This window comes from Cetorhinus maximus, chromosome 18 (genome assembly GCF_964194155.1).
Source record: "Cetorhinus maximus chromosome 18, sCetMax3.hap1.1, whole genome shotgun sequence".
NCBI lineage: Eukaryota > Metazoa > Chordata > Chondrichthyes > Lamniformes > Cetorhinidae > Cetorhinus > Cetorhinus maximus.
Window position 1 is genome coordinate 96,988,164 of NC_135896.1, and position 24,171 is coordinate 97,012,334.

At 43.6% G+C, this 24,171-nt stretch overlaps 1 protein-coding gene across 2 annotated transcripts in view; it reads left to right on the forward strand.

The window, feature by feature from the left end:
* The window catches only part of LOC144693385 (formin-like), a 337,591-nt gene extending 319,633 nt beyond the window's left edge, over positions 1-17,958 (forward strand). For both annotated transcript variants that reach the window (XM_078563248.1, XM_078563249.1), the window contains 2 exons: positions 10,479-10,560; positions 17,776-17,958. In XM_078563248.1, the coding sequence (XP_078419374.1) occupies positions 10,479-10,560; positions 17,776-17,820 (127 nt within the window). In that variant the 3' untranslated portion in view covers positions 17,821-17,958. The remainder of the gene's footprint in view (positions 1-10,478; positions 10,561-17,775) is intronic.
* The last annotated feature ends 6,213 nt before the right edge of the window (positions 17,959-24,171 follow it).

Here is a 24,171-nt window from a genome sequence, read left to right on the forward strand (position 1 = left end):
TGTGTGAAGGGGCCTTCAGACTTAACCCGGAGAGGTTCTTAGTATACCTACGCTACCCCACATGTCTGTCTTTGATCCTGCAGGAGGAGGACATCAGGGTCATGGAGCCTGGTGATTTAGCGGTATGCCTCATGGCTTACAGAGACCAGAGACGGAGAAGGAGAGAGTGGTGGAGGCACCTGGCTCAGCAAAGGGAGGAGAACCTCCCTCAAGGTGAAGGTGCAGCAGGGCCTGGTGCGCACACAACTGAAGATCCACAACGAGCCGTCTCTCGTAGACATCTTGGCTAGACCCAGGGTCTATCGCTGGCGCCTGTCATTCCTGCAGATGACCGAGAACCAGTGTCGCCGAAGACTGCGCATGTCTAGGGAACTGGTTGGTCACATATGCCACCTGCTGCAGGATTTGATGCCACGGGGACATGGAGGGCATCCACTGCCAGTGGCCAGAAAGTAGTGCTCAATTTCTACATCAGTGGCTCCTTCCAGGGTCCACAGGTCACCTGTGTGGGATGTCGCAAGTCTCCATGGACAAGTGTACCCAGGAGGTCATGAACACCATCTTTGCGAAGGCATAGAACTTTGTGCATTTCGCCCGGGATCAGGAAAGCCAGGATGCAAGAACGCTGGGATTTGCGCAGATCTCAGGTTTTCCACAGGTGCAGGATGCCATTAACTGCACTCACCTGACGCTTAGATCTCCATGGCAACAAGCAGTCAACTATATCAATCGCAAGGGCTTCCACTCACTGAATGTTCAGCTGGTGTGCGACCACCACAAACGCGTCCTACGGGCCTGCACATGATTCCCAGGGAGCGTCCACGAGTCCTACATCCTTAGCAGGTCTCAGATCCCTGATACCTTCCAGGGTCCAGAGAGGCTGCAGGGTTGGCTCCTCGGGGACAAGGGCTACCCACAGAGGACATGGCTGAAGACGCCCAAGCAGTGGCCTCAGACTGCAGCAGTGACGTTATAATAAGGCTTATGCCACGACCCTGACTTTGGTGGAGCAAATGATAGGCATTTTGAAAATGAGGTTCCGGTCCCTTGACAGGTCCAGTGGAGCACTGCAATACAGACCACCGAGGGTGTCGCGCATCATTGTCGCTTCCTAAAACGTGGCGGTGCAACAGTGGGAGGACCTGGCTGAGGAGGAGATGGAGGAGCTGCACACATCCTCCGACGAGGAGGACATTGAAGGGGATGACGATGAGGAGATCCTCGAAGACGAGGATGCTGGCGATGAGGCCATTACACTGGCCAGAGAAGGTAGGTGCACTCGGGAGGCCCTCATAGCTGCCAGATTTGTCTCTGTGAACGTCTGATTCCTGTCTGGCTGAGGGCAGCTCGCTTGCGCTCTGCAGTCAGGGTCGTATCAGGGAGACGCAGCCATGAAACTTTAAATGCACCTGATCCTTTGTCTGCCTTCAGCACCTGACCCCTTTGGGAGCACAGCGTCACCGGTCACAGATGCTGAAGAGATGGAGGGCCAGCCCCACTTCTGGCTGCAATGACCAGCACCATCAAGGTGCAGGAATCACTAATGTGCCCAGTGAGTGTGAAGCTGGACCATCTCTTTGGTCTGAAGGTTACACAAAGCACAGGGAAGAGGCCCTGGACTGAGACACCTGCCTTTATCTTGTGCAGGAGCCAGGGTTTCACATCTGAGTGACACAATAACTGCTCATCAGAACAAGGAGCCATAGGCAGGGAGACATTCTTGGGCGTTTATTTACAATAGTGAACATTATGTACAAGTGATTAACATACCTATCCAGGCTGTGCAACTACATCTCCTTAACCTTCCTAACCTGCTATGTCTTGGTGATCCCCCGACATCCACAGTGGCGGTGGAGGCAGCCTGCTGACTGCTACGCCCTGTCTGTGATGACCTTGACAGGCGTCCTCTGGAGGGCAGAGACCTGGAGGGCCCCGGCCTGCATTCGGCGTCCTGCTGTGTTGAACTGGCACCCACCTCAACCTATGAAGGTGGAGCTGCTGAGGTCACAGGAAGAGGGGATTCGGAATGGCCGAGTGCTCCCAGAGCCATTTGGGTGGTAGCCCCAGGGTGTACATCTGCTGATCCTCCTCCCTATGGGTGCCTGAGGGCCCCTGGCTGACTCCTTGAGGAGAAGGGGTAGCTGGAGTGAGATCGAGCTGCCCCACACCCCTCTCGCGACCAAGGCCTCCATGGCACCCTACCAGTGTTGACCTCGGTGCATTGGCATACCAGCGCTATCACCTCAGAATGAAGATGGATGGACTCCTCCATCGTGCCTTGCAGTCTGAGGAGTTGAGCAGACATACCTTCCTGATGTTCCTGAGCTTGCCTTTGCAGCTTCAGTAACTGAGGTATGACTGAGTCCAGAGGGTCCTCATCTGACTTGGACTCAGCTTCCAGCAGTCCTCCAAGTGCCAGAGACTTGGGAAGTCCCTGCCGCTGCCTGCTGTGGATCAGACAGTGCAATGTGCTTACCAGATTGTGACCCCGGGGCTACTCTAGAGCTAGGTCCCACCGAGGTGTGTGTCTCTGCACTGGTGGAAGGTCTTCAATGAGGGTGTCATCAGATTCTTCTTCCGAGGTTTCTTCAGGGCTTGAGTTGAAGACTTGGCTCGTGGACCCCCTCAGCTGCTTCCCAGTTGTGTCTGCAAAAGCAAGGAGAGATAATTAGTGCTTGGCAGGGGACTGCGGAACAGGGGAACTCACTCTACGCATGGTTGTCTGGTAGATGTTGCACTGCTGGACCCTCACTTGGTAGAGCAGCGCTGACCTCACCATCAGAACAGGAATGGTCCAGATCATCGCCAGCCAGCTGAATGATTCTATTTTCAAAGTCTGTGAGGTCCTTGATGTCACGCACTCCTCCACCAGTCCGCGACCTCTCCCTTTTGTTGTGTGCCAGCTTGTCCTGCATGAATACAGATGGAGAGAGTGTAAGCAGGACACCTGCCAGGCCAGATGAGAAGAATGCCTGGCATGTGTGGGTGGTGAGTGGTGCCACAGACAGGATGAGGACACAATCTTCAGGGCAGATGAAGGTGTGTGTGAGAGAGTGACTGGCGATGTCCCTTGAACTGGCAGTGAGTGAGATCTCTGTGGATGTGTGATGGGTTTGTGAGTGTGTGAGTTGAGAGGGACTTACCCTGGTGGAATGGAGGAGATCATTCATCCTCTTTCGGCACTGGGTGGCTGTCCTCTTTTGCAGGGCATTAGCGCTGACCACCGTCTCCCACACTGGATTTGTCACCTTGCTTGCTGATCTTCATCCAGAGCGAGGGTAGAAGACTTCATGGCGGCCCTCCACTGCATCTAGTAGGTGCCTGAAGGAGGTGTTGCTAAATTTGGGGGGGCAGCATGTTTCCTCCCTTTGACGGCCATGACTTTGCAGCAGCTTCTGACCCCGTAGAGAGAGCTAGCTCTGTGCAGGGGAGTCCTTTAAATATGACGCCCGGATTACTGACGGCCTGAGGTGACAATGGGGCGGGGAAATCAGAGGCTGCCCTGCCAGCGATCCAGCGTGTTTCCCGGGAGTGCACTATTAATGGGGCGGGACACGCTGGGAATGAGAAGATACGGCGCGAAAACCCGTCCTTGTGGCCAGTGGGTAAAACATCCTTTTTCCCATCCGCTCCAGCACTTTGTGTGAATCTAGGACACTGCCACCCTTAATGTACTCACCTGTACTCATGCATCTTCTCAAGGGCAATTAGGAATGAGCAATAAATGCTGGACTAACCAGCGATGCCCCGTGAAGGGATGAATCAATAATTGCTGGACCCTTTTTATGTATAAGGGTAGTTTTTTTGCCATTATTTCAGTTTGGGCATTGGGTAACTTGAGTGAAGAATTTAGAAGAAGATTAGGCAAGGAGACTCAGCTTCAATTTAAAGAAACCTGCCCCTTTTTTTCTGCAATCGTTACATAGGTGTGGGCTGCCTGCCTGATGTTCCTCCATGTGCTGCACCCAGGGGGGTCCTAAAGAGTGAGGAAGAGAATCATGTTTCCAGATTAATTTTGTTTCCTTTATAATCGGCATCCCTTTGAGGTCACGATGTCTTAATGGTGAGATATTGGGACTGTGACTGTCTGCTACGGTGATCCAAAACCTGAGTGAGACAGCTATGTGGTACTCTAAGATGCTGGTGATGATTAACCAAGCAGTCAGGCTTACTGCTGGGAGCTAGAGGTGTAGATCTGTCACTGATATTTGGAACTCTTCCCACTCAGCTGGAGTTAACACTGCAAACCAGTGCTCTAATAGATGTTGTGGTGCTAGCTGAATAAACAAGTGGAAGCTTATCACTGCTGTATGATTATTAAGCTGTGGGGTCTTAGGTAGTTACACTTCTGCAATAGCCCTCTACATAATTTGGGCTGTCTAAACGTTAGCTCACACCAACATCTATCTAGGTTCCCTGGGATTAAGTAAGTGGCGTGTGTCTTTACAAGACAGAGAAAATGTTTCATCATCAGCAAATGGAAACTCTACAAATGTGGGTTTTTCAGTTGGTTCAGTTTGAGGATTTTTGAAGATAATGGCCCAGATTTTACTGTATTAATAAAGGTGAGGCTGTCAACACTTGCTGTTATTATCGAATAGAAGTGACAGTAACTCCTACATCCACACATGTGTAGTTGTACGTGGAAATGCTACCTTGTTGTCAGTAATACCTTGCTTTGTCGTAGTCTGCACTGTTGCAGTCTTCATCAATAGTATCAGCACTGAGTAAGTAAGTACTTAGCCATAGTCAACAAAAAAGCCACAGGCGCCTCTCCATTTGAGAGAGACAATTGGTTATATAGCTTGAGGGGCACCAGTTTGCAAGCATAGGGCAAGGAGAGGCTGCAGACCTCAATGAACTACCACAGAGATCACTGTAATAGTTTCTTCCAAAAAACAGCTGAAAAAGTTAGAGCTAGGAATAACTTTGCTTTTAACGTGTAAGTGATTATTACTGCTGAATGACATCTCTGGACCTGACAAATTATTTTTTCTAAGTGTGGAGTCTAGTTTCTTTAGAAGAAATTTAATGTTGCAGGTTTTTTTTAAAATAAACATTAAAATTGTTTTTAGTTTCTTGTTTTTTCTCATTTTATGCCTATCTCTTACTCCCATGTATATTTCCCAACGTGCATTTTACTTGCAAAAGCAAAATCCTGCAGGTACTAGAAATCGGAAATGAAAATAGAAAATGCTGGAAATACTCAGCAGGTCAGTTAGCATCTGTGGAGAGAGACAGAGTTGACTTTTCAGGCCAATGACCTTTCATCTGAGCTATCTTGTTTCCTGTGCAATCATTTCAACGTAATTTATATTTCCTGTTTTTTTTTTTAACTTCCTGCTTTTCCATCTTCTTAACTTGTTGAGGATTCTTCAATCTGATTGGTTGAAAAATTTCTGTGCTGCATCCTTTATTTACTGACGCCCTATGGCCCCTCAGTAGATGGCACCGAACTAGATGGGAACCCGATAACTAATGAGAGGTGAGAAGCCTGTGGCAAGTCTCTGGGTGGCTGTACACAAAATGAAAGATGGACATTGTTCCCTCACCACACAGGAAAATTCTGGGTGATAATTTTCACACCAATGACTGATGAAAATATACTTTCACTTGTCAAACATAATCAATTTTAATTTGAACATTTACATCTGTTTTCAGTTTTGAATCAACTTTGGAAATTTATACTGTAGATCAAATGCATTCAAATGATATTGGAACCAGTAATGGGAAATCATTCCAATGCACGCATCAGTAGGAGGTTTATAATCCACCTAAACTTTGTGTATGATTGGAAGAAGGTGGGATTTGCTGATTTGCTTTAATAAAACTGGATGAGCTTTTGAAATTTAGCTATGAGTATTTAATTGCTCCCTTGATCCATCTTTCTTTTGGCACTACGATATTCTTGGGAGTCTTCTGTCTCAGACACCATATTGGTGGCAGCAATAGTGTTTGCACAGTAGACAGATCATGACATCAATCAGCAAGTTTGATGCCAGTGTCACCATTTTGGAAGTCCATACTCCAGCTAACATTGTCTCTTAATTACTGGTCATTACACATGTTCAGAAGCAGGAAGGAACCTCAATAGTGCTATTTATAAGGAGCATCAACTACTTTCAGATTAGTTGCTAATTGATTTCAACATGCATCTGCTATGATTGTGCAGTGTTTGGTGCTTTCTAGAGTTCTTGAAAGTTGCCAAAGTCTACAACTTGAAGGCTTCTGCACAAACCGGTCATTCCCAGCTATGGGTGAACCAGGAGGCATGCCCCATGGAATGCAGCATAACAGGGGGAATGAACAGAGGCAACACAGAGCAGGAAAAGCTGCTGGAAGTGGGAGAAGGAGGGGTAGAAGGGCTCTTAGCTGGAGGCTGCATCCATCCAGGACAATCAGGGAGCAGATATCTGACCTGAACTTGAGCAAAGAACAACGTGTGCAATACCTGCGCTTCAGTAAGGGCTTCCTCACTCAAATCTACAACTTGCTGCAACTGCAAACTCAGAGCAGGACATTGCCAGTGGCTGTAAAGTTAACTGTGGCGATTAACTTTTATGTGATGAGCCCCTTCCTGGAGCAGGTAATATATGCAACATGCTGTCCAGTTTGCTGTCTACAGTTGCATCAGGGATATCGCTGACGGTCTCTACTCAAAGATAGCTGAATAAATTTCATTCTTGCCAGAGAACAGCATACAGAGTGAGCATGCAGCCTCACAAAGATTGCAGATTTCTGTATGGTGCAGGGTGCCTTGATTGCCTGCATGTTGCTTTGCAGGAATCACACCTCAACCTTATGATGTGACAAAACCAAAAGGTACTCCATTCCCTCAATGTCCAGCTGATGTGGGACCATAGACTGTGAATTATGCAGGTCAATGCCCAGTAGCAGTCATGATGCCTTCATTCTGTGCCATCTCTATTCAAGCCATACACCAAACCTAAGTATGACTACTGGACTACAAGAGCTATCCACTGATGGCATGATTCATGCACATGCACATGCGAGCAGCAGGAATGGAATGAAAGGCATGCTGCCATGTGATTAGAGCAGATGGTTGACATATGTAAACAATGCTCCTGCTGCCTGGACTGTCTGGAGGAGCCCTGTGACAGTTGGCAGAGCACATGTTAAGTTTTGTTATGGTCTGCTGCATGCTGCACAGCCTTGTCATTATGAGGGCACAGCCCTTACTACCAGCTACTGCAGATGGCCTTGCAGGATGACCTTGAGGAGTTCCGGACCTAGAAGACCCTACTTCAGATTGCGCTGTCTCGGTATGGATTGCAGCTGTCTCTGCTCGCTGGATGACAGGCAACAGCAAGGGCACTAACAGAGTGGCAGTGGTGAGAGGGCGAATGCTGTCATCCTGAGAGGGAACAGCAGCCACTGTCACTTTCCCTGGACAGGACCTCAGCGGATATCTGACATCTATTACCCAATCGCCTGTTGGAGAATAGTTTGCTGTTCTGCTGGCACACCCTGCAAATCTCTTCCAATATTGATGTTCCCGACCTTGATGGCAAAGCAATAAGCTGAGCTTCAAAGGCGTAAGTCTGGGCTTTCAATGCAGGGGATCTCGGACCTCTGCGCATGTTGCAATGCAAGCTGAGACAACGGCTATCAGACACTGCAGTGTGGTTGGTCCACAAGTATGCTCATAGACTTGGCCACTATTTCCATTTCAGACAGGATGGGCTCCAAACGCTGTGCACAGTCCTGTGCCAAGTTGGTGCTGGACTCTTCCATACTCCATGACATTGCACGCAAGCTTTCTGGCAGGCCTGCCAATCCACCAAGTATTTCATTGTGCATAGCACAACACTGCAGTGCTGGAAATCTGAAGCACAAAAATAAAATGCTGGCAATACTTAGCAGATATGCAAATAGAGAGAGAAAGAGTTTAAGTTTCAGGGTGATAACCTTTCAACGGAGCAGGACCAAGTTAGAGTTGTAACAGATTTTAAGTAAGTGCTGTTGGTGGGGAAAGGGCGGGGGAAAGGGAGAACAAAGGGAAGGCCTGTGATTGGGTAGAAGGCAGGAGAGATTAATTTGTTAAAGGGATGATGGTGCAAGGCAAAAGGAGAAGATAATGAGGCAAGTAAAGAAATGAGTAAAGTAAAGAAACAGGGGAGATGTAAATGAGAATAACAGAATCGTCACCAACAGCTCCATCTCAAAAAAAATTAGGCCAGAGGTTATGATCTGAAATTGTTGAACGCAGAACGCTGTAATGCGTTTAATTAAAAGATGAAGTTCCATTCCTTGAGCTTATGTTGAGCTTCATTGGAACGGTGTAGGAAGCTAAGAACAGAGAGATCAGAATGGGACTGGAGTGGGGAATTAAAATGACAAGCGACCAGAAGCTCGGGGTCACGCTTACAGACTGAAGGAAGATGTTCTACAAGGCAGTAACCCAACCTGTGTCTGGTCTCTCCAGTGTAGAGGAGAACACAGCTTGAGCAGCAAATACAGTATTCTAAATTGACAGACAGACAAGCACACTGCTGTTTCGCCAGGAAGGAGTGTTTGAGCCTTGGACAGTGAGAAGGGAGGAGGTAAAAGGGCAGTTGATGCCTCTTCTATGCTTGCATTGAAAGGTGCCATTGGAAGGGAAGGGGACGTTGAGGGTGACTGCGGAGTGGACCAGGGCTGGGGAGGTGAGAATGTGTTTGGTGGTGAAATCATGCTGAAGTTGGCAGAAATGGCAGAGGATGATCTATTGAACATGCAGGCTGGTGGGGTTGAAGGTGAGGTCAAGAGGAAACTTGCCATAGTTCTGAGAGGGAGAAGAATGAGTTAGAGCAGAAGTGCAGAAAATGGAATGGACACAATCGAGGGGCCTGTCAACTACAACAGGGGATAATTTTGGTTGAGGATAAAGGAAGACATATCAGAAGCACTGGGCAGAAGGTGGCATCACCAGAAATGATATGGCAGAGAAGAAGAAACTGGGAGAATGAATGGAAACGGGGTGTGAGGAAGTGTAAGCATGTTAACTGTGAGAGCCAGTCAGCTTTTAATGTATATTGGTCGATAGTCCAACCCCAGAAATGGTGACAAAGAAGTCGAGGAAAGGAAGAGAAGAGTCAGAGATGGTTCCTGTGAGGGTGAGAGAAGAATGTAAATTGAAAGCAAAAATTATGAAGTTTTCCAGTTCATGTCGAACCCCAAAAACACCTTTTAGGTGCACACAGTTCTTTCATGCATAAGCGTAAAAGTCAGCAGGTTTGCTTTGCTGACTCTGTTTTACAGACATGGCCCTCATTGCAGATTTTCTAACCCAAAAAATCTTGACCAATTTCTTATATTTGCTCTTGTTAACTAATTTCAGAAGGCAGAAGCAAGGACATCCATTAGTTTTTGTGGCAGGTTGATCATGTTTGCTTTATCATTTGAGGACACCAAAGAGTTTTGAGCGTTACCGTTAGTTATACATTTTTCTTTTAGTCAGTCTGTCATCTGTGGATTGATGAGTGATAAAGTTAATAGTATGTATTCTGTTTTTAATATTCATGCAGCTAACACTGCATCAATGGAATTTATATTGTCCAGTATTTGGGGGCTCAATTTTATGAATATTTTATGATTTTCCATCTGCTTATCTGATAATCATTGTTGATATTTTAAATCATTTTCAAAGTAAACTGTAATTAATATCCTAGGATGTAAATAGAGCTAAGATCCCCATTTCACAAGAAAAGAGCTTGGCTAAATTCAATTGGACATTATTTATTCAATCTGATATGATTCTGCTATAGGTAACTCACCTATCTAATTCTGAAGTGTCAAATGATTTCATTGCAGCTGTGGTGTGTCCTGGATGCTATAGATGGCTTCTCTTGGACAGGACCCAGCAATTGTAGCGAAGGTCTTTAGAAGGTCTTTGGTATATTAATACACTAATACACTAAAAGTACTGTAGACAGATAGATTAGATAGCCCAATGTACAACTCTTTCCTGAGACTGTAACTATTCTGCATATAATGTCATAAACCTTACGAGAGCCACATAGTCTGGATCAATGACAAAGCGACCCAAGCTTATACCTTATATGCCATTAAATGAGGAGGACACAAGAAGCAATGGATGTGGAAGTCCCAATATAGCTTTTCTCCCAATGCGATCTTTGTCAGCTAAATTCAAATTCCCCAAAGTTTAATGGAATAATATGATTAATGAAAAGCTGAGCTTTGAATCTAGCATGTATTGGGGCTGATTGAGATTCTGAAAGATAGTTTTATTGTCTTTGATGACAAGTTTGCATACAACACTTCAAATTCTAAATAAGTCGGATTGTGATGTTTTAGGAGCAAGATGGTCATTACTTACAGCAAAATTGTAAACACACGTTTTGTGTATGTATTTATAATTTGGCTATCAACCATGAATTGAAAAATTCCACCATAGTTCATTAAAATATAGACAATAACTTGAAGTAAATGTCTAGTTTCTTCTGAATTTATTTCAGGTTGAAGGAGGCTCAACAATCTGTAAAGAAGATAACTTCGGAAAAGAAAGTCGAAACAAAGAAAACAAACCCTACCAGCCTGGTAAGGTTGTTATGACAAGTAATCTTTATCTTTGTTCCTGATGATATTTGATGATGATTATGGTACTCAGATAAGGTACTAAAAATTCAAAATTATCCAACAAAAGAACAATATGTAAATTTGACATATTGAGACATTGATTTTGCATTTGTATGAAACGTGCAGTCTGAGCTCTTCCTATGGAAAGATATTAAAGCTTTGGAAAGGACCCAATGAAAATTCCAGAGAATGAGACGGAGAATGAGACCAAGAGTGAGTAGTTGTAACCTGAAGATAAATGTAAAGGTGTCAGGCTTTTTCACTGCAACAGTAAAGGTTAAGGGAAGCGATAATGGAGATTTTCAGTAATAGAAAAGGTTTTACAAACATATGAACAAGGAGCAGGAGTAGGCCATTCAGCCCCTCGAGCCTGTTCCGCCATCTAATAAGATCATAGCTGATCTGATAGTAACCTGAAATCTGCATCCCACCTGCCCCTGATAACCTATCACCCCCCTTGTTTACCAAGAATCTCTGCCTTAGAAATATTCAAAGACTCTGCTTCCACCACCTTTTTGGGAAGGCAGTTCCAAAGACTTACGACCCTCTGAGTGAAAAGATTTCGCCTCATCTCTGTTTTAAATCTTATTTTTAAACAGTGACCCCTAGTTCTAGATTCTCCCACAAGAGGAAACATCCTCTCCACATCCACCCTGTCAAGAGCCCTCAGGATCCTATATGTTTTGAGTGAGTAAATGGTGAAACACTGTTTTACTGGTTAGCAATTCACAAGAACATGAGATTTAATAAGATCATGGCTGCTCTGATAGCAACCTGAAATCTGCATCCCAAAAAAAGAGACAAAGAGAAAAAGGGAGGCTTATGGCAGATACCGAGGGCTCAGAACAGCAGAAGCCCTAGAGGAGTATAGAATGTGCAGGGGGGAACTTAAAAAGGAAATTAGGAGAGCAAAAAGGGGACATGAAAAAAACATTGGCAGGTAAAATAAAGGAAAATCCAAAGTTATTTTACAAGTATATTAAGAGTAAGAGAATAACTAGGGAAAGAGTAGGGCCCATTAAGGACCATGGTGGTAATTTGTGTGTGGAGCCAGAAGATGTAGGTAGGGTTCCAAGTGAATACTTTGTGTCGGTGTTCACGAGCGAGAGGGACGATGTGGGTATGGAAATCAGGCAGAAGGACTGTGATATAATTAAAGAAATTAGCATAGAAAGGGAGGAGGTTTTAAGTGATCTGGCGGGCTTAAAAGTAGATAAATCTCCAGGCCCGGATGAAATGTATCCCAGGCTGTTGAGTGAGGCAAGGGAGGAGATAGCAGGGCCACTGGCAATAATTTTCAATACTTCTCTGGCCACAGGAAAGGTGCCAGAGGACTGGAGGACAGCCAATGTGGTACCGTTATTCAAGAAGGGAGGAAGGGATAAACCAGGGAACTACAAGCCAGTCAGTCTAACCTCAGTGATGGGGAAACTATTGGAAGCAATTCTGAGGGACAGCATTAATCTACACTTGGAGAGGCAGGGATTAATCAAGGACAGTCAGCATGGCTTTGTTAAGGGGAGGTCATGTCTGACCAATTTGATTCAATTTTTCGAAGAGGTGACCAGGTGTGTAGATGAAGGCAATGCATTTGACGTAGTCTACTTGGATTTCAGCAAGGCTTTTGATAAGGTCCTGCATGAGAGACTGATAACGAAGGTAAGAGCCCATGGGATCCAAGGCAATTTGGCAAATTGGATCCAGAATTGGCTGAGTGGCAGGAAGCAGAGGGTGATGGTCGAGGGGTGTTTTTGTGACTGGATGCCTGTGTCCAGTGGGGTTCCACAGGGATCAGTGTTGGGTTTCCTGCTGTTTGTGGTTTATATAAGTGATTTAGACTTGAATGTAGGAGGGTTGATCAGTAAGTTCGCGGATGGCACGAAAATTGGTGGGATGGCAAATAGTGAGGATGATAGCCTTAGATTACAGGAGGAGGTAGACGGGCTGGTCAGATGGGCTGATCAGTGGCAAATGGAATTTAATCCGGATAAGTGTGAGATGATGCACTTGGGCAGAACAAGCAAGGCACGGGAATACACGATGAATGGTAGGACCCTGGGAAGCACCGAGAATCAGAGGGGCCTTGGTGCGCATGTCCACTGGTCCCTTAAGGTAGCGGGACAGGTAGATAAGGTGGTTAAGAAGGCATATGGGATACTTGCCTTTATTAGCCGAGGCATAGAATATAAGAGCAGGGAGGTTATGCTGGAACTGTATAAAATGCTGGTTAGGCCACAGCTAGAGTAGTGCAGTTCTGGAATCCGCATTATAGGAAGGATGTGATTGCACTAGAGAGATTGCAGAGGATAATTACCAGGATAAAAACAAGAATACCTGGAAAAACTCAGCAGGTCTGACAGCAGTTCTGATGAAGGGTCATCAGGACTCGAAATGTCAACTGTATCCCTCTCCGCAGATGCTGTCAGACCTGCTGAGTTTTTCCAGGTATTTTTGTTTTTGTTCTAGATTTCCAGCATCCGCAGTATTTTGCTTTTGTCTTAGATTTACCAGGATGTTGCCTGGACTGGAGAGTTTTAGTCATGAGGAGAGATTGGATAGACTGGGGTTATTTTCCCTGGAGCAGAGGAGATTGAGGGGGTACATGATTGAGATGTGTAAAATTATGAGAGGCATAGATAGGGTAGACAGGAAGGAACTTTTCCCCTTGGTGGAGGGATCAATAACCAGGGGGCATAGATTTAAGGTAAGGGGCAGGAGGTTTAGAGGGGATGTGAGGAAGAATCTTTTCACCCTGAGGGTGGTGGGAATCTGGAACTCACTGCCGGAAAGGGTGGTAGAGGCAGAAACCCTCATAACATTTAAGAAGTATTTGGATGTGCACTTGCGATGCCATGGCATACAAGGCTATGGGCCTAGTGCTGGAAAATGGGATTAGAATAGTTAGGTACTTGTTTGACCGGCGCAGACTCAATGGACTGAAGGGCCTTTTTTTGTGCTGTAGACCTCCATGACTCTATGACCTCTATTTAGGAACAGGAGTAGACCATTCAGCCAGTCAAGCCTACTCCACCATCCAGTGCAATCATGGCTGATCCTCAGCCTCAACTCCACTTTCCTGCCTGTTCCCTATATCCCTTGATTCTCTCAAAAGCCAAAGATCTGTTTATCTCAATCTTAAATATATTCAACAACGAAGAATCTGGGAACGAAAATGGGGTAGAGAATTCCAAAGATTCATAACCCTCTGAATGAAGAAATTTATTTTCACCTCAGCCCTAAATGATTGGCCCCTTATCCTGAGCGCTGCCTGTGCGGGCGGGGGGGAGGAGAGAGAACCGGGCCTAGCGAGCATTTCGCGCATGCACGCGAAAAAGTGCTTCAGTCTCCCTGAGGCACAGAGCTGCCTCAGGGAGATTGAAGCGCTTTTTAAAAAAATTAATAAAGATAGTAAAAATGTAATAAAAAAACTTCCCCTCACTCTGTCACATGAGATGGGACATGTTTTTAATTCCAAAATGAAGTTTTTATTTAATGTTTATTTGCTTTAGGAAACCTCATCCCGCTCGTGGATGAGGTTTACTAAAAAATGTAAAGGCCGCTTAACCTTTTCGCCTGCCTGCCTATCGTAAGGTTGGACGGGCAGCGTGGATTTGAATTTAATTAGCTTAATGGCCTTAATAGGCCTTTTAATCATCGGCAGGCGCGCAACCGACTCTGGCGCGCGCCTGCCGAATGAAATGTCGCACGAGTGCGCAACGATGTCGGGACGTCATTGCGCATCATTTTGAGCTCGGGCGTGTCGGGTGTGCGCCTGCATGCCGAGGGTAATATTCTGCCCATGGTATATGCTACAAGGCAGATTGAGGTACTTCATCAATGTGATATCTCATCCCAGTTCAAGGCATTGATCAGTTTACAGTTTAATGCACATGTATGCAGAGCTAACATACATGACAACAGTGACTACAATTCAAACACAAAACTTTATTGACCGTCTGGTACTTGAGGGCATTCTGAGGTTGTGAAAGACACAACGTAAATGCTAATCTTTTCAACCTTTTCTCCCTTGAAGTAGGCGCGTTTCCAGGACAGTCCTGAATGATGCCGCCTTTTCCATGATGCGAGTTTTACTTCCCACCTAGTTCTGTTGGATATCTGTCGGGTTGCAAGCAATTATCTTGGCCCATTATTGTTAAAGGATTATATAGATTTATCCACTGTCTTTGAATTAACTACCTGTCTAATTGTACTGTACCGTGTGATAAACAGTTTTGGGAACATAAGCAAATGTTATGGAACTGATTTTCCTTGGTTACGGAATGTTCTAGTTAATTATAGCCCTGTATGGATAATCGAGGTAAGCTGTTAGAACTTTGGAATTTGTACTTCTTCTGTGTGTGACTAAATGCTGGTCAAACACCCTCCAGGGTTTAAGCATGTGCTTGATAATGGACAGTCTGTGCCACAAGTGATTTGGAGCATAGCATGGAGTCTAGAATCAGCCTATTAATGGGAAGAGTTCAAATCAACACGGCAATTATGCTATAAAGTCACTTTATTTTGTAAGGAGTACAATATTTGGGTCAATTTTAACCAAACTGGCTGGTGACAGTGGGACAAGACTTGGGAGAGGCATTGTAAAAATCAAACGGTTTCACTTATCACCCAGTTCCTGCTGCAAACGTGCTGTAATGTCAATATTTGAGGTGCCCACTGAAAGCGAGAGGGTGCCCTCGTGAATACATGCAAACCTGGGCTCTACGATGTAATTAAGACTCCGCCTCAGTTTTAACTGGGTGGGTCAGAAGCGTACAGCCCCACAGTCAATCCACTGAGTAGAATTGACCTCAGGCACTGACTGGCATGCTGCTTCTAGGGGTCACTCCACTCCAGGCACTCAAATTAAGCAATGCGCTTAATTTGTCCCATCCTACTTAATAGATTTCCAAGGGATTGTTGAGCGTGGGGATTGCTTGTTGCTGTTTTTTTGCCTTTATCTGACAGTTTATCACGGGTGCCGTTTTTTCTTCATTGCTTTGAGTGGAAAATAAAATTTGAGGAAGAGGAGTAGCATTAACCTCGAATGTCAGATTAGCAACAGGTCAGGTTGTTGGAAGACAGGAGGTGAGGTGGGGGGGTTTATCAGTCAAAAGCCTTACCCAGCCCACGGACTCCCTAGGCTAAGAATCACTTTGAGTGAGGAGGCTGTGTTTCCCCAGACAGACTGTCACTGATCTTTTCACCTCCTCCATCAGGGCCTGCTGCCTCCTGGCCCAGTAACCATTGTGTGATAGTGGCTGTTAAAGTTACCACCACCTCAAACAGTTCGCCACTACTCAATTTGTCCTGGGCAACCAAAATGAAACAGTTCCTGCTTCCCTGAAGTGGCTTGCTTCTCCTGTGCCCAGTACATTATGGACTGCAGTCAAATAGGGGAGACAGTCACGTAGTAAAGTCACTGAGCTGGTAACCCAGAGGTCCAGGCTAATGCCCTGGGGGCATGGGTTCAAATCCTGCCAAGGTAGCTGGTGGAATTTAAATTCAATTAATTAATTTAATTGATGCATTTAAAAAATCTGGAATTGAAGGCCTCAGTGAAACTATCATTGTAAAAACCCATCCGGTTCACTAATGCCCTTTAGGGAAGGAAATCTGCCATCCTTACCTGCAGGTCTGGCCTTCATGTGACTCCAGACCCAGAGCAATGTGGTTGACTCTTAATTGCCCTCTGAAATGGCCTAGCAAGCCACTCAGTTGTACCAAACCACTGCAGAAAAGTCCAAAAGGAATAACACATGATGGACCACCTGGCACTGACATAGGCACCAGAAACAAGAACAGTACACTCAGCCCTGTCAACCCTGCCAAGTCCTCCTTACTAACATCTGTGGACCTGTGCCAAAATTGGGAGAGCTGTCCCCCAGACTAGTCAAGCAACAGCCTGACATAGTCATACTCGCCGAATCATATCTTACAGATAATGTTCCAGACACCAACTGCAGTGGTGATCCAGCAGTGGTGGTGGCAAATGGTCGCATTTATTGCCCATTCCTAATTGCCCTTGAGAAGGTGGTAGTGAGCTGCTTTCTTGAATCGCTGCAGTCCCTGTCTGTAAGTGCACCCACGGTGCTGTTAGTAAGGGAGTTCCAGGATTTTGAACCAGCGACAGTGAAGGAACGGCAATATATTTCCAAGTCAGGATGGTGAGTGACTTGGAGGGGAACTTGCAGGTGGTGGTGTTTCCATGCATCTGCTGCCCTTGTCCTTCTAGATGGTTGAGATCACATGTTTGGAAGGCGTGTCAAAGGAGCCTTAGCAATTTGCCACAGTGCATCTTGTAGATGGTACACACTGCTGCTACTGTGCACTGGTGGTGGAGTGAGTAAATGTTTAAGGTGATGGTTGGGGTGCCGATCAAGCTTGTTTACTGATGGTGGGGCATTCAGCAATGGTAATGACCTTGATTGTCAAGGGGAGATAGTTGGATTCTCTATTTTTGGAGATGGTCATTGCCTGGCACATGTGTGGTGCAAATGTTACTTGCCACTTACCACTTACCATCCCAGGCCTGAATGTTGTCCAGATCTTGCTGCTTGTAGGCACAAACTGCTTCATTATCTGAGCAGTTGGTACTAAACACTGTACAATTATCAACGAACGTCCCCACTTCTAACCTTACATGGTGGAGGGAAAGTCACTGATGAAGCAGCTGGAGATGATTGAACCTAGGACACTACCCTGAGGAACTCCTGTAGCAAAGTCCTAGGTCTAGGATGATTAGTCTCCAGCAACCAAAACCATCTTCCCTTGTGCTAGGCATGACTCCCACCATATTTTGGTAATGTGAAGACAAAAATTGTAGTCTGATAAGTCCCCAGTGTGAGCAGTCTCAAGGGGCCACTGACACTGAGAGTTTGCTGCTCCAGTTTGGAGTGGATCACAACGCTGGGTGTTCCTTCCCTGGTCTTAATATAAGTACAATATGTAAAAGACAAATAACAGATGAGTAATACAAAAATGAAAAGTAATTACTTTTAGACAAAAATCCAGCTGCCAGTTGAGAGGCAATTTTCTAGTCTTGGATTTTAAATGTAACCTTTTTCAAAGCTGACTGAATAACCCAGTCGATTAAATTCATGTGGATTTTGGAACTCACAGAGTTGAAGACCCAGAACTATAAATGACAACCAGCTTTTTGTTTGTTTTACAAAACAGAAAGAAAGACTACGCCAAAGGGAGGCAAGTGTTACCACAAACTGAAGGAAGCCTAGAAGAAAAAGAGTCCTGTGACTTGATTCTTTCATGCAGTCAAAATTTGAGGATGTTTCTTGAAAGACTTACACATCTCCACATCGCTCACACCCCAATGCCGACCCACCAAGGAGGTTTTTAATTCCAGGATGACATCAAAAGCACCTTCATTCCTTTTCAAAAGGCAGTAATACATTCTTGGTTATAGTTGTCACAGGATGTATATGTTCTGCCCTCACACAAGTGAGATTTGGATGCTTAAGTTAAAGTTGTGTCTGATTGCTCTTGAAAATCTATGAAATGGGATCCTGGAACCTAAAGTTCGATGTGCTGTTTCTTCAGAAAGATATTCTCTCTTGGAGCCTCAGCCTATTCCAAAACGCTGCACTACAAGACAACACTTCGGGCTAGCCACAAAGTTCTTGAAAATGTTGAAATATTACAGTTCTAGCTGCTGAAAAATTCAATAATAATGTAAATTGCTTTTAAGTTGTATATTCTGTTCAATCCTTCCTACACCTCATTATAACATGCCACAAAACCTGTTAAACCAAATCTGTAACATAACCCTCAGTACAATGCACATTGCCTTATATAAAATGAAGGGCAGGATTTTGACCTCGGTGTGCAGGCGTGGTCGGCGGACCTGGGAGCGACCAGGAAATGAGCTACCAGCCATGATCGGCCCCCCCCCACCGCGATTTCACGCTGGCTCGCCAATTAACGGCCAGCCAGGGTGAAAAGAGCCCTGAGATGCTCAGCACTGTCGGGGTGGGGGGGGCGGGAGGAGTCAGCGCCGGTGCGGGAGAGCGTTGGAAGGAAAGCTCCCTGAAGGCAAAGAGCTGCCTCAGGGAGCTGACGAATTTAAAATCAATAAAAACATAAGGTTAAATCCGGAAACAACGTCCACGCGTCAGAACGAGTCACCTCCACATACGGATGGTGAAAATTATGTCCACACATTTTAATCTTTTTTTAAATTAATCTCGGAAACCTCATCCCACCCTTGGGCAATGTTTCCTCAACAATGCAAAGGCCGCCTGGCCGATTTGCCCGCCCGCCAACCGTAACGTTGGACGGGCAGCAAAAAAACCCCACGAATTGAAACTTTAACAGCCTTAACAGGCCTTTTAATTGTCGGCGGGCGCGCTACCCACTCTCCCACGCACCCGCTGACCGAGATACCACACCAGTGCGCGATGGCATCGGGACACTTGCCCAACGTTATCGCGTGCTATTTTGCGCTCCAGCGTGTTGGCCACACACCGAGGTCAAAATCCTGCCCAAAGTGTCTGGTGCACAGATGGAAACCTATTAGAAAAACAAGACAAAGGCAAACTTAGTAAAAGATTCAGAACACAAAAGAAAATGTGACTTGGAACTGAAACACAGCAATGCCCAGCGAGTGTTTATTTCTTTCTTTCATCTCTGCCAAGAGATCATTCAACTTCAAAAAGTACATCAGAATTGATTTTCCTGTTAGTATTGAGGAGCAGTGTCATTGCCAACAATTACATGATATTTAACAGACTTGAACATTCACTCACATTTTGAACAACCACGATATACCGCAAGTTCTGAGCTCTGGCTGGTTGCCAGCGATTGCCTCGCTGCCCCACTACCCAATTGCCTTGCTGTTTCTCCAGCTCAGGGAAACCGGGCTTTTGCCTGCCTCTCCCATAAAAGTTCGCTCCATGACTGTTAGTCTGGATGGTGCCCTATCCTCAGCAGGACAGGACTCCAGTTTGTCTTCTGGCAACAGTGAAAGATAATGACAACTTGTAGGATCTAAAGTCTGGGGCAAGTGTAAATTAGGATTGCTTCATCTTGTACTAGCACTCATGAGGAGAAAGCTCATGAGACACCAGATTTGCTGCTGGCAAAAATTTGTGTTAAATCCTCAAAGATACTGTCTTTGCACAGCATATCATTCATGCTCTCCCTGCCTTCCTTTTACTCTTAGTGATTTAAACCCTGTTAGTCTTGTTCTTTTCAATACCATTCTCGGTTTCATGAACACCTTCAATTTACTTGGGATCTCTATCTTCTGCATGTGCAAGAAGTATTATTATTGTGACATCCTATTCAGCATCCAACAAATTGATGTCAGTTGTATTGTATACTTACCCTAACCTGTATAAGATCCACAATATTTTTGAAATAACCCTTACAATTCACTGTTTACATCCTGGGATCTGAGTATGTGGAGTCCGTAAAGCCCCATCATCCATAGGTTTTGCAGTAATTCTTATAGAATATTAAGAAGGCTATCATTTGAATTGTTATTCAAATATTCCAAATATTATTTTAAAACATTTTAAAAGAGTACTTTCAGTAATACTTCATTCTCTGTTAAGCTGCAGACCTGACTTAATCAATAAGTTCTGGCCAAAACGAGTTAATATTAAATGTTTGACTTAGTTCTTAGAAAGGCAGACATTGTTTTGAATTGTCTGAAGTGCAGGGAAATGGCGACAGTAAAAAGTGAAGTGTAAATATAGAGATAGAAAGCAATAACTACATTCAATTCGTTATACTTTGTATTTTACAATCCCAAAATGGATTTATGTGCAACTTTTTTAAAGTTTATTTTGATATACACTATTGATCTTAACAAAATGCTTGGGAGGAAATGCAGCTTTAATATTTGGGAGGAAGGCATTTTTTATCTTTAGCACGTCAATGTAATATCCAGTTAACAAATTCAAAGTCAGAAATTGTATTATTAACTGCTGCAGTTTTACTGCCCATGCATAAAAATGGTTATTTGATTATTAAAGAGCTAACATATATTGCATGACAAATTAACGTGTGCAAATAAACATATGAAAGGAAAAGCATCCATCTTCCCTTAATAGGATTGAAAAATATGCGGATACATCTACATAACACTGGATGGCATTGTGCTCAGCAATAACTACTGCTGATCATTAACTTCTAATGTATTTTTGTATAGAATGTGTGTCATGAGGATGACATGACAGCGTCATTCATTTATCAGAAATAAAACAAGTTGACACATGATATTTACTACCTTTAGAGTTAACAATGTACTTTATAGAAATGTCAATTTGGGCACTTGGCTATATCCAGGTTTTTTTGTTATTCAAAATAGAAATATTTTATCAAAACAATATAATATATGGAGGGTTATAGTTGTGAAGGTTTTCACTATATAGCCTTTACAGATCAAGCTAGAGTCTCTGAACTCCCTTCATGGTTTGATGTCACGATAACCTTAGAGAGCATGATAGGCCCAGATTCAATCCATGGCTTGGGTTAAGTTCGCTGATCTCAGGCAGGTTAACTAAGGGGTCCTGCAATAGTCTTCAAGTGTCCTTGGGTCGGCAAGGGGGATTATTAGCCTGAGCTGCCACTTATGATTGCTAAATGGTGACCCCTTCTGGAATGTCAGAGCAGGTCTGAGCTCAACTATGATGTTGCTCATTGACCCCTTGTAACCTGCTATCATTTACTGCCTGGGCTTGCACTTAAAAAATGACCAGTTGAACCACACACTGGTTCAGTGCCCAAGGAACCCTGCACCCCAACATGAAGCAAAAATTGTGAATGAAGTGTGCGGTATAAAAAGCAAAAATGTCTTTGTTAATTTTTTTGGCAGATTTAAGTTTAGTGACAGTAGTGAAATCCATTTCATCAATTAAGTAAAGAGGCATGAGCATATTCCTTTAATCAATGTAATTGCATCTTTTTCACCTGTTATACCAGTTATTTATTAATTTCCTACATGAAACATACAGTTTGTTGATGAAAAGGTGTTATTTTTATTCATTCGTAGAACTAGAATTAACATTGTGCAGTAAAGTAAAGGATATTTTCTTTAAACTTCATTAAAGCTGTATTTAATTGCAGAATGTTTGCCATTCTTAATTAGAGTTTGTAAATTCAGTTCAAATGCACCAGTTCCTGAAAATATTATCAACTGCAAGAGATAACAGATCATCCATTTCATTACCAAAGAAAGTGGGACAAAATTCTAGGTCTTTGCAAACACAACTTCATACCAATTGTTTAAAGGAATCTTGATGTTGAAATGTAGAACACTAATAATCCAACGCATAATCACTGTAATCTGTGAATTATTTTGCAACATTGGACAAAGATTTCCTCTATGTGCCAGGTATGGCAAAATGGTAAACCTGTTCTTTGTAAACAATTTTATGATGTTAACCCATAAGGCAGAGAAGATAATTGTCTATTATTGACTGTGTGTGCAAATATGTGTCCTGTTCAATAATACTGCTCTGTATTGCTGCTATTGCTTTTAATCTTTTTATGCAAACTAGTAGAATGTTTATGAAACTAGTGTGACATGTTTGAGCAGGATAAAGCTTCTAAAGTTAACAGAATCGGGATCAGGATTTCACTGTTGGGAAGATCCACACCTTCCTTGTCTTATATAGAAGAAATGTACTGGTATCCATAAACAATGTAGCAAGTTGTGTTTTGTTTTCACAAGAAATAATCTTGGATTTATGACTGTCACGAAATTTTCCTACCAGACTTTATTCCTTTCCATCAAAAACATTGTCTGTAGATGTTTCTTATTGCACTTTAAAATAAAATGATCAATTTTGCTACAATCGCTGTTTATCGATTTATGCTTGTTATGGTTGACAAAGGAATATGGATTTGAAGTCCCAAGTAAAGGATAACGAACCTTATTACGATTGATTATTATGTATGCTTATTATAAAGTATATTAAGGTTAAATCTGAAAGTGCCTCATCAAAATAGTAATTTTTACTATTAATTGATGTAGACAATCAGATGTTACAAACATTTGTTGATCAGATTTACACGGCGCTGTTTAGAGAACGCAAAAAATATGGAAATGTTTTAGAAATAATCCCCAATCCTAATCATTTTTACTTCCTTCCATGCCTTTTTTCTGTTCCATAAAGATGAATTGCAGTTCATAAAATTGAAATGAATGGGGATTGACAGTAAAACGATGGCAGATTGAATGTGTTATGCTTGAACATATTGTAATCACAGCTAAAGAATAGTTTATTGAAAATCATTGACTTTTTGTAGCATATTTGACATGGTGAATATTATTTTTTACACAACATTTTTTCGTGTAATTAGCCCTGGATGATTTTGCCTATCAATATGTTCAACTTGATCTCCTTTAACATCCTAATGAGAGCAAGTTCAACACTTTAGGAACATGATGAGAATGAACAGAAATGTGACTACTTTCTTCTCAAAATCTGAGCAAAATCACTGTGGTAAAATATTTTGCAGGACACTCAGGTAGGATTGAAAAGAGCGTAGTGAATGTTTGATATATGGTTCTGAATTGGAAAGTAAACTTGCGTAAAACTTTTTGTCATGATTTTGCTTGGTTTCAGTAAGTAATTGGAAATTGGTTGGTCTAAAATGATTGCTAAGAGCCTGCATCATTAGATCATCCGGTGTGTGCAAGTACCTTCCATGACTTCAAAAAGACATGTCGACATTAGCAATACAAATTAGAGGCCCACAACAGGCCACTGAACTTGTAAGTGACCTGGGAGCTTATAGGTTTGGCTAAGAGTTTAAGCTTTCAGCTTGGAGAAGTTCTAATATTTGAAACCTAATGTTAAACAGAATAGGTGCATAAAGTGAAATCAGGTCAGCACACATACTTGTCCAAACTTCAAAAGCCTGTCAACCAGCTCCACATTTTTTTTTAATACGCGACGCTAGCATAAATGCTCCAGTTGAGACATGTTGATGTGAGACCTTTTGAATTCAAAATATCCCAAAATTGATGTCAGCCATTCTGTCCTATTTGGTGATGATGAGGGCATTTTTAAGTCATAAGCTCAGGTCTGCGTTTGCTACCTTCATCAAACCTGTTTTTCTGTGTTCTGCTAATTGTGTTTCAACTAAGTCAAATCTAATTCTTATAAATTAAGAGGATTAAATGGGTATTACGCTTTCTGGAGAATGTTTTCCACTAATAGTGATGATTTTGTTGGAATCTAATAAAATCTGTACACTTATTTTGTTAGTACTGTAATGATGTGATGGCTGAGTCCACAAACATTCACTCCACCACCGACGCATAGTAGCAGCAGTGTGTACATCTACAAGATGCACTGCAGGAATTCACCAAGGCTCCTTAGACGCCACCTTCCAAACCCACGACCACTACCATCTAGAAGGACAAGGGCAGCAGGCAGATGGGAACACCACCACCTGAAAGTTCCCCTCAAAACTACTCGCCATCCTGACTTGGAAATATATCGCCATTCCTTCACTGCCGCTGGGTCAAAACCCTGGAATTCCCTTCCTAACAGCACTGTGGGTGTACCTACACCACATGGACTGCAGCGGTTCAAGAAGGCA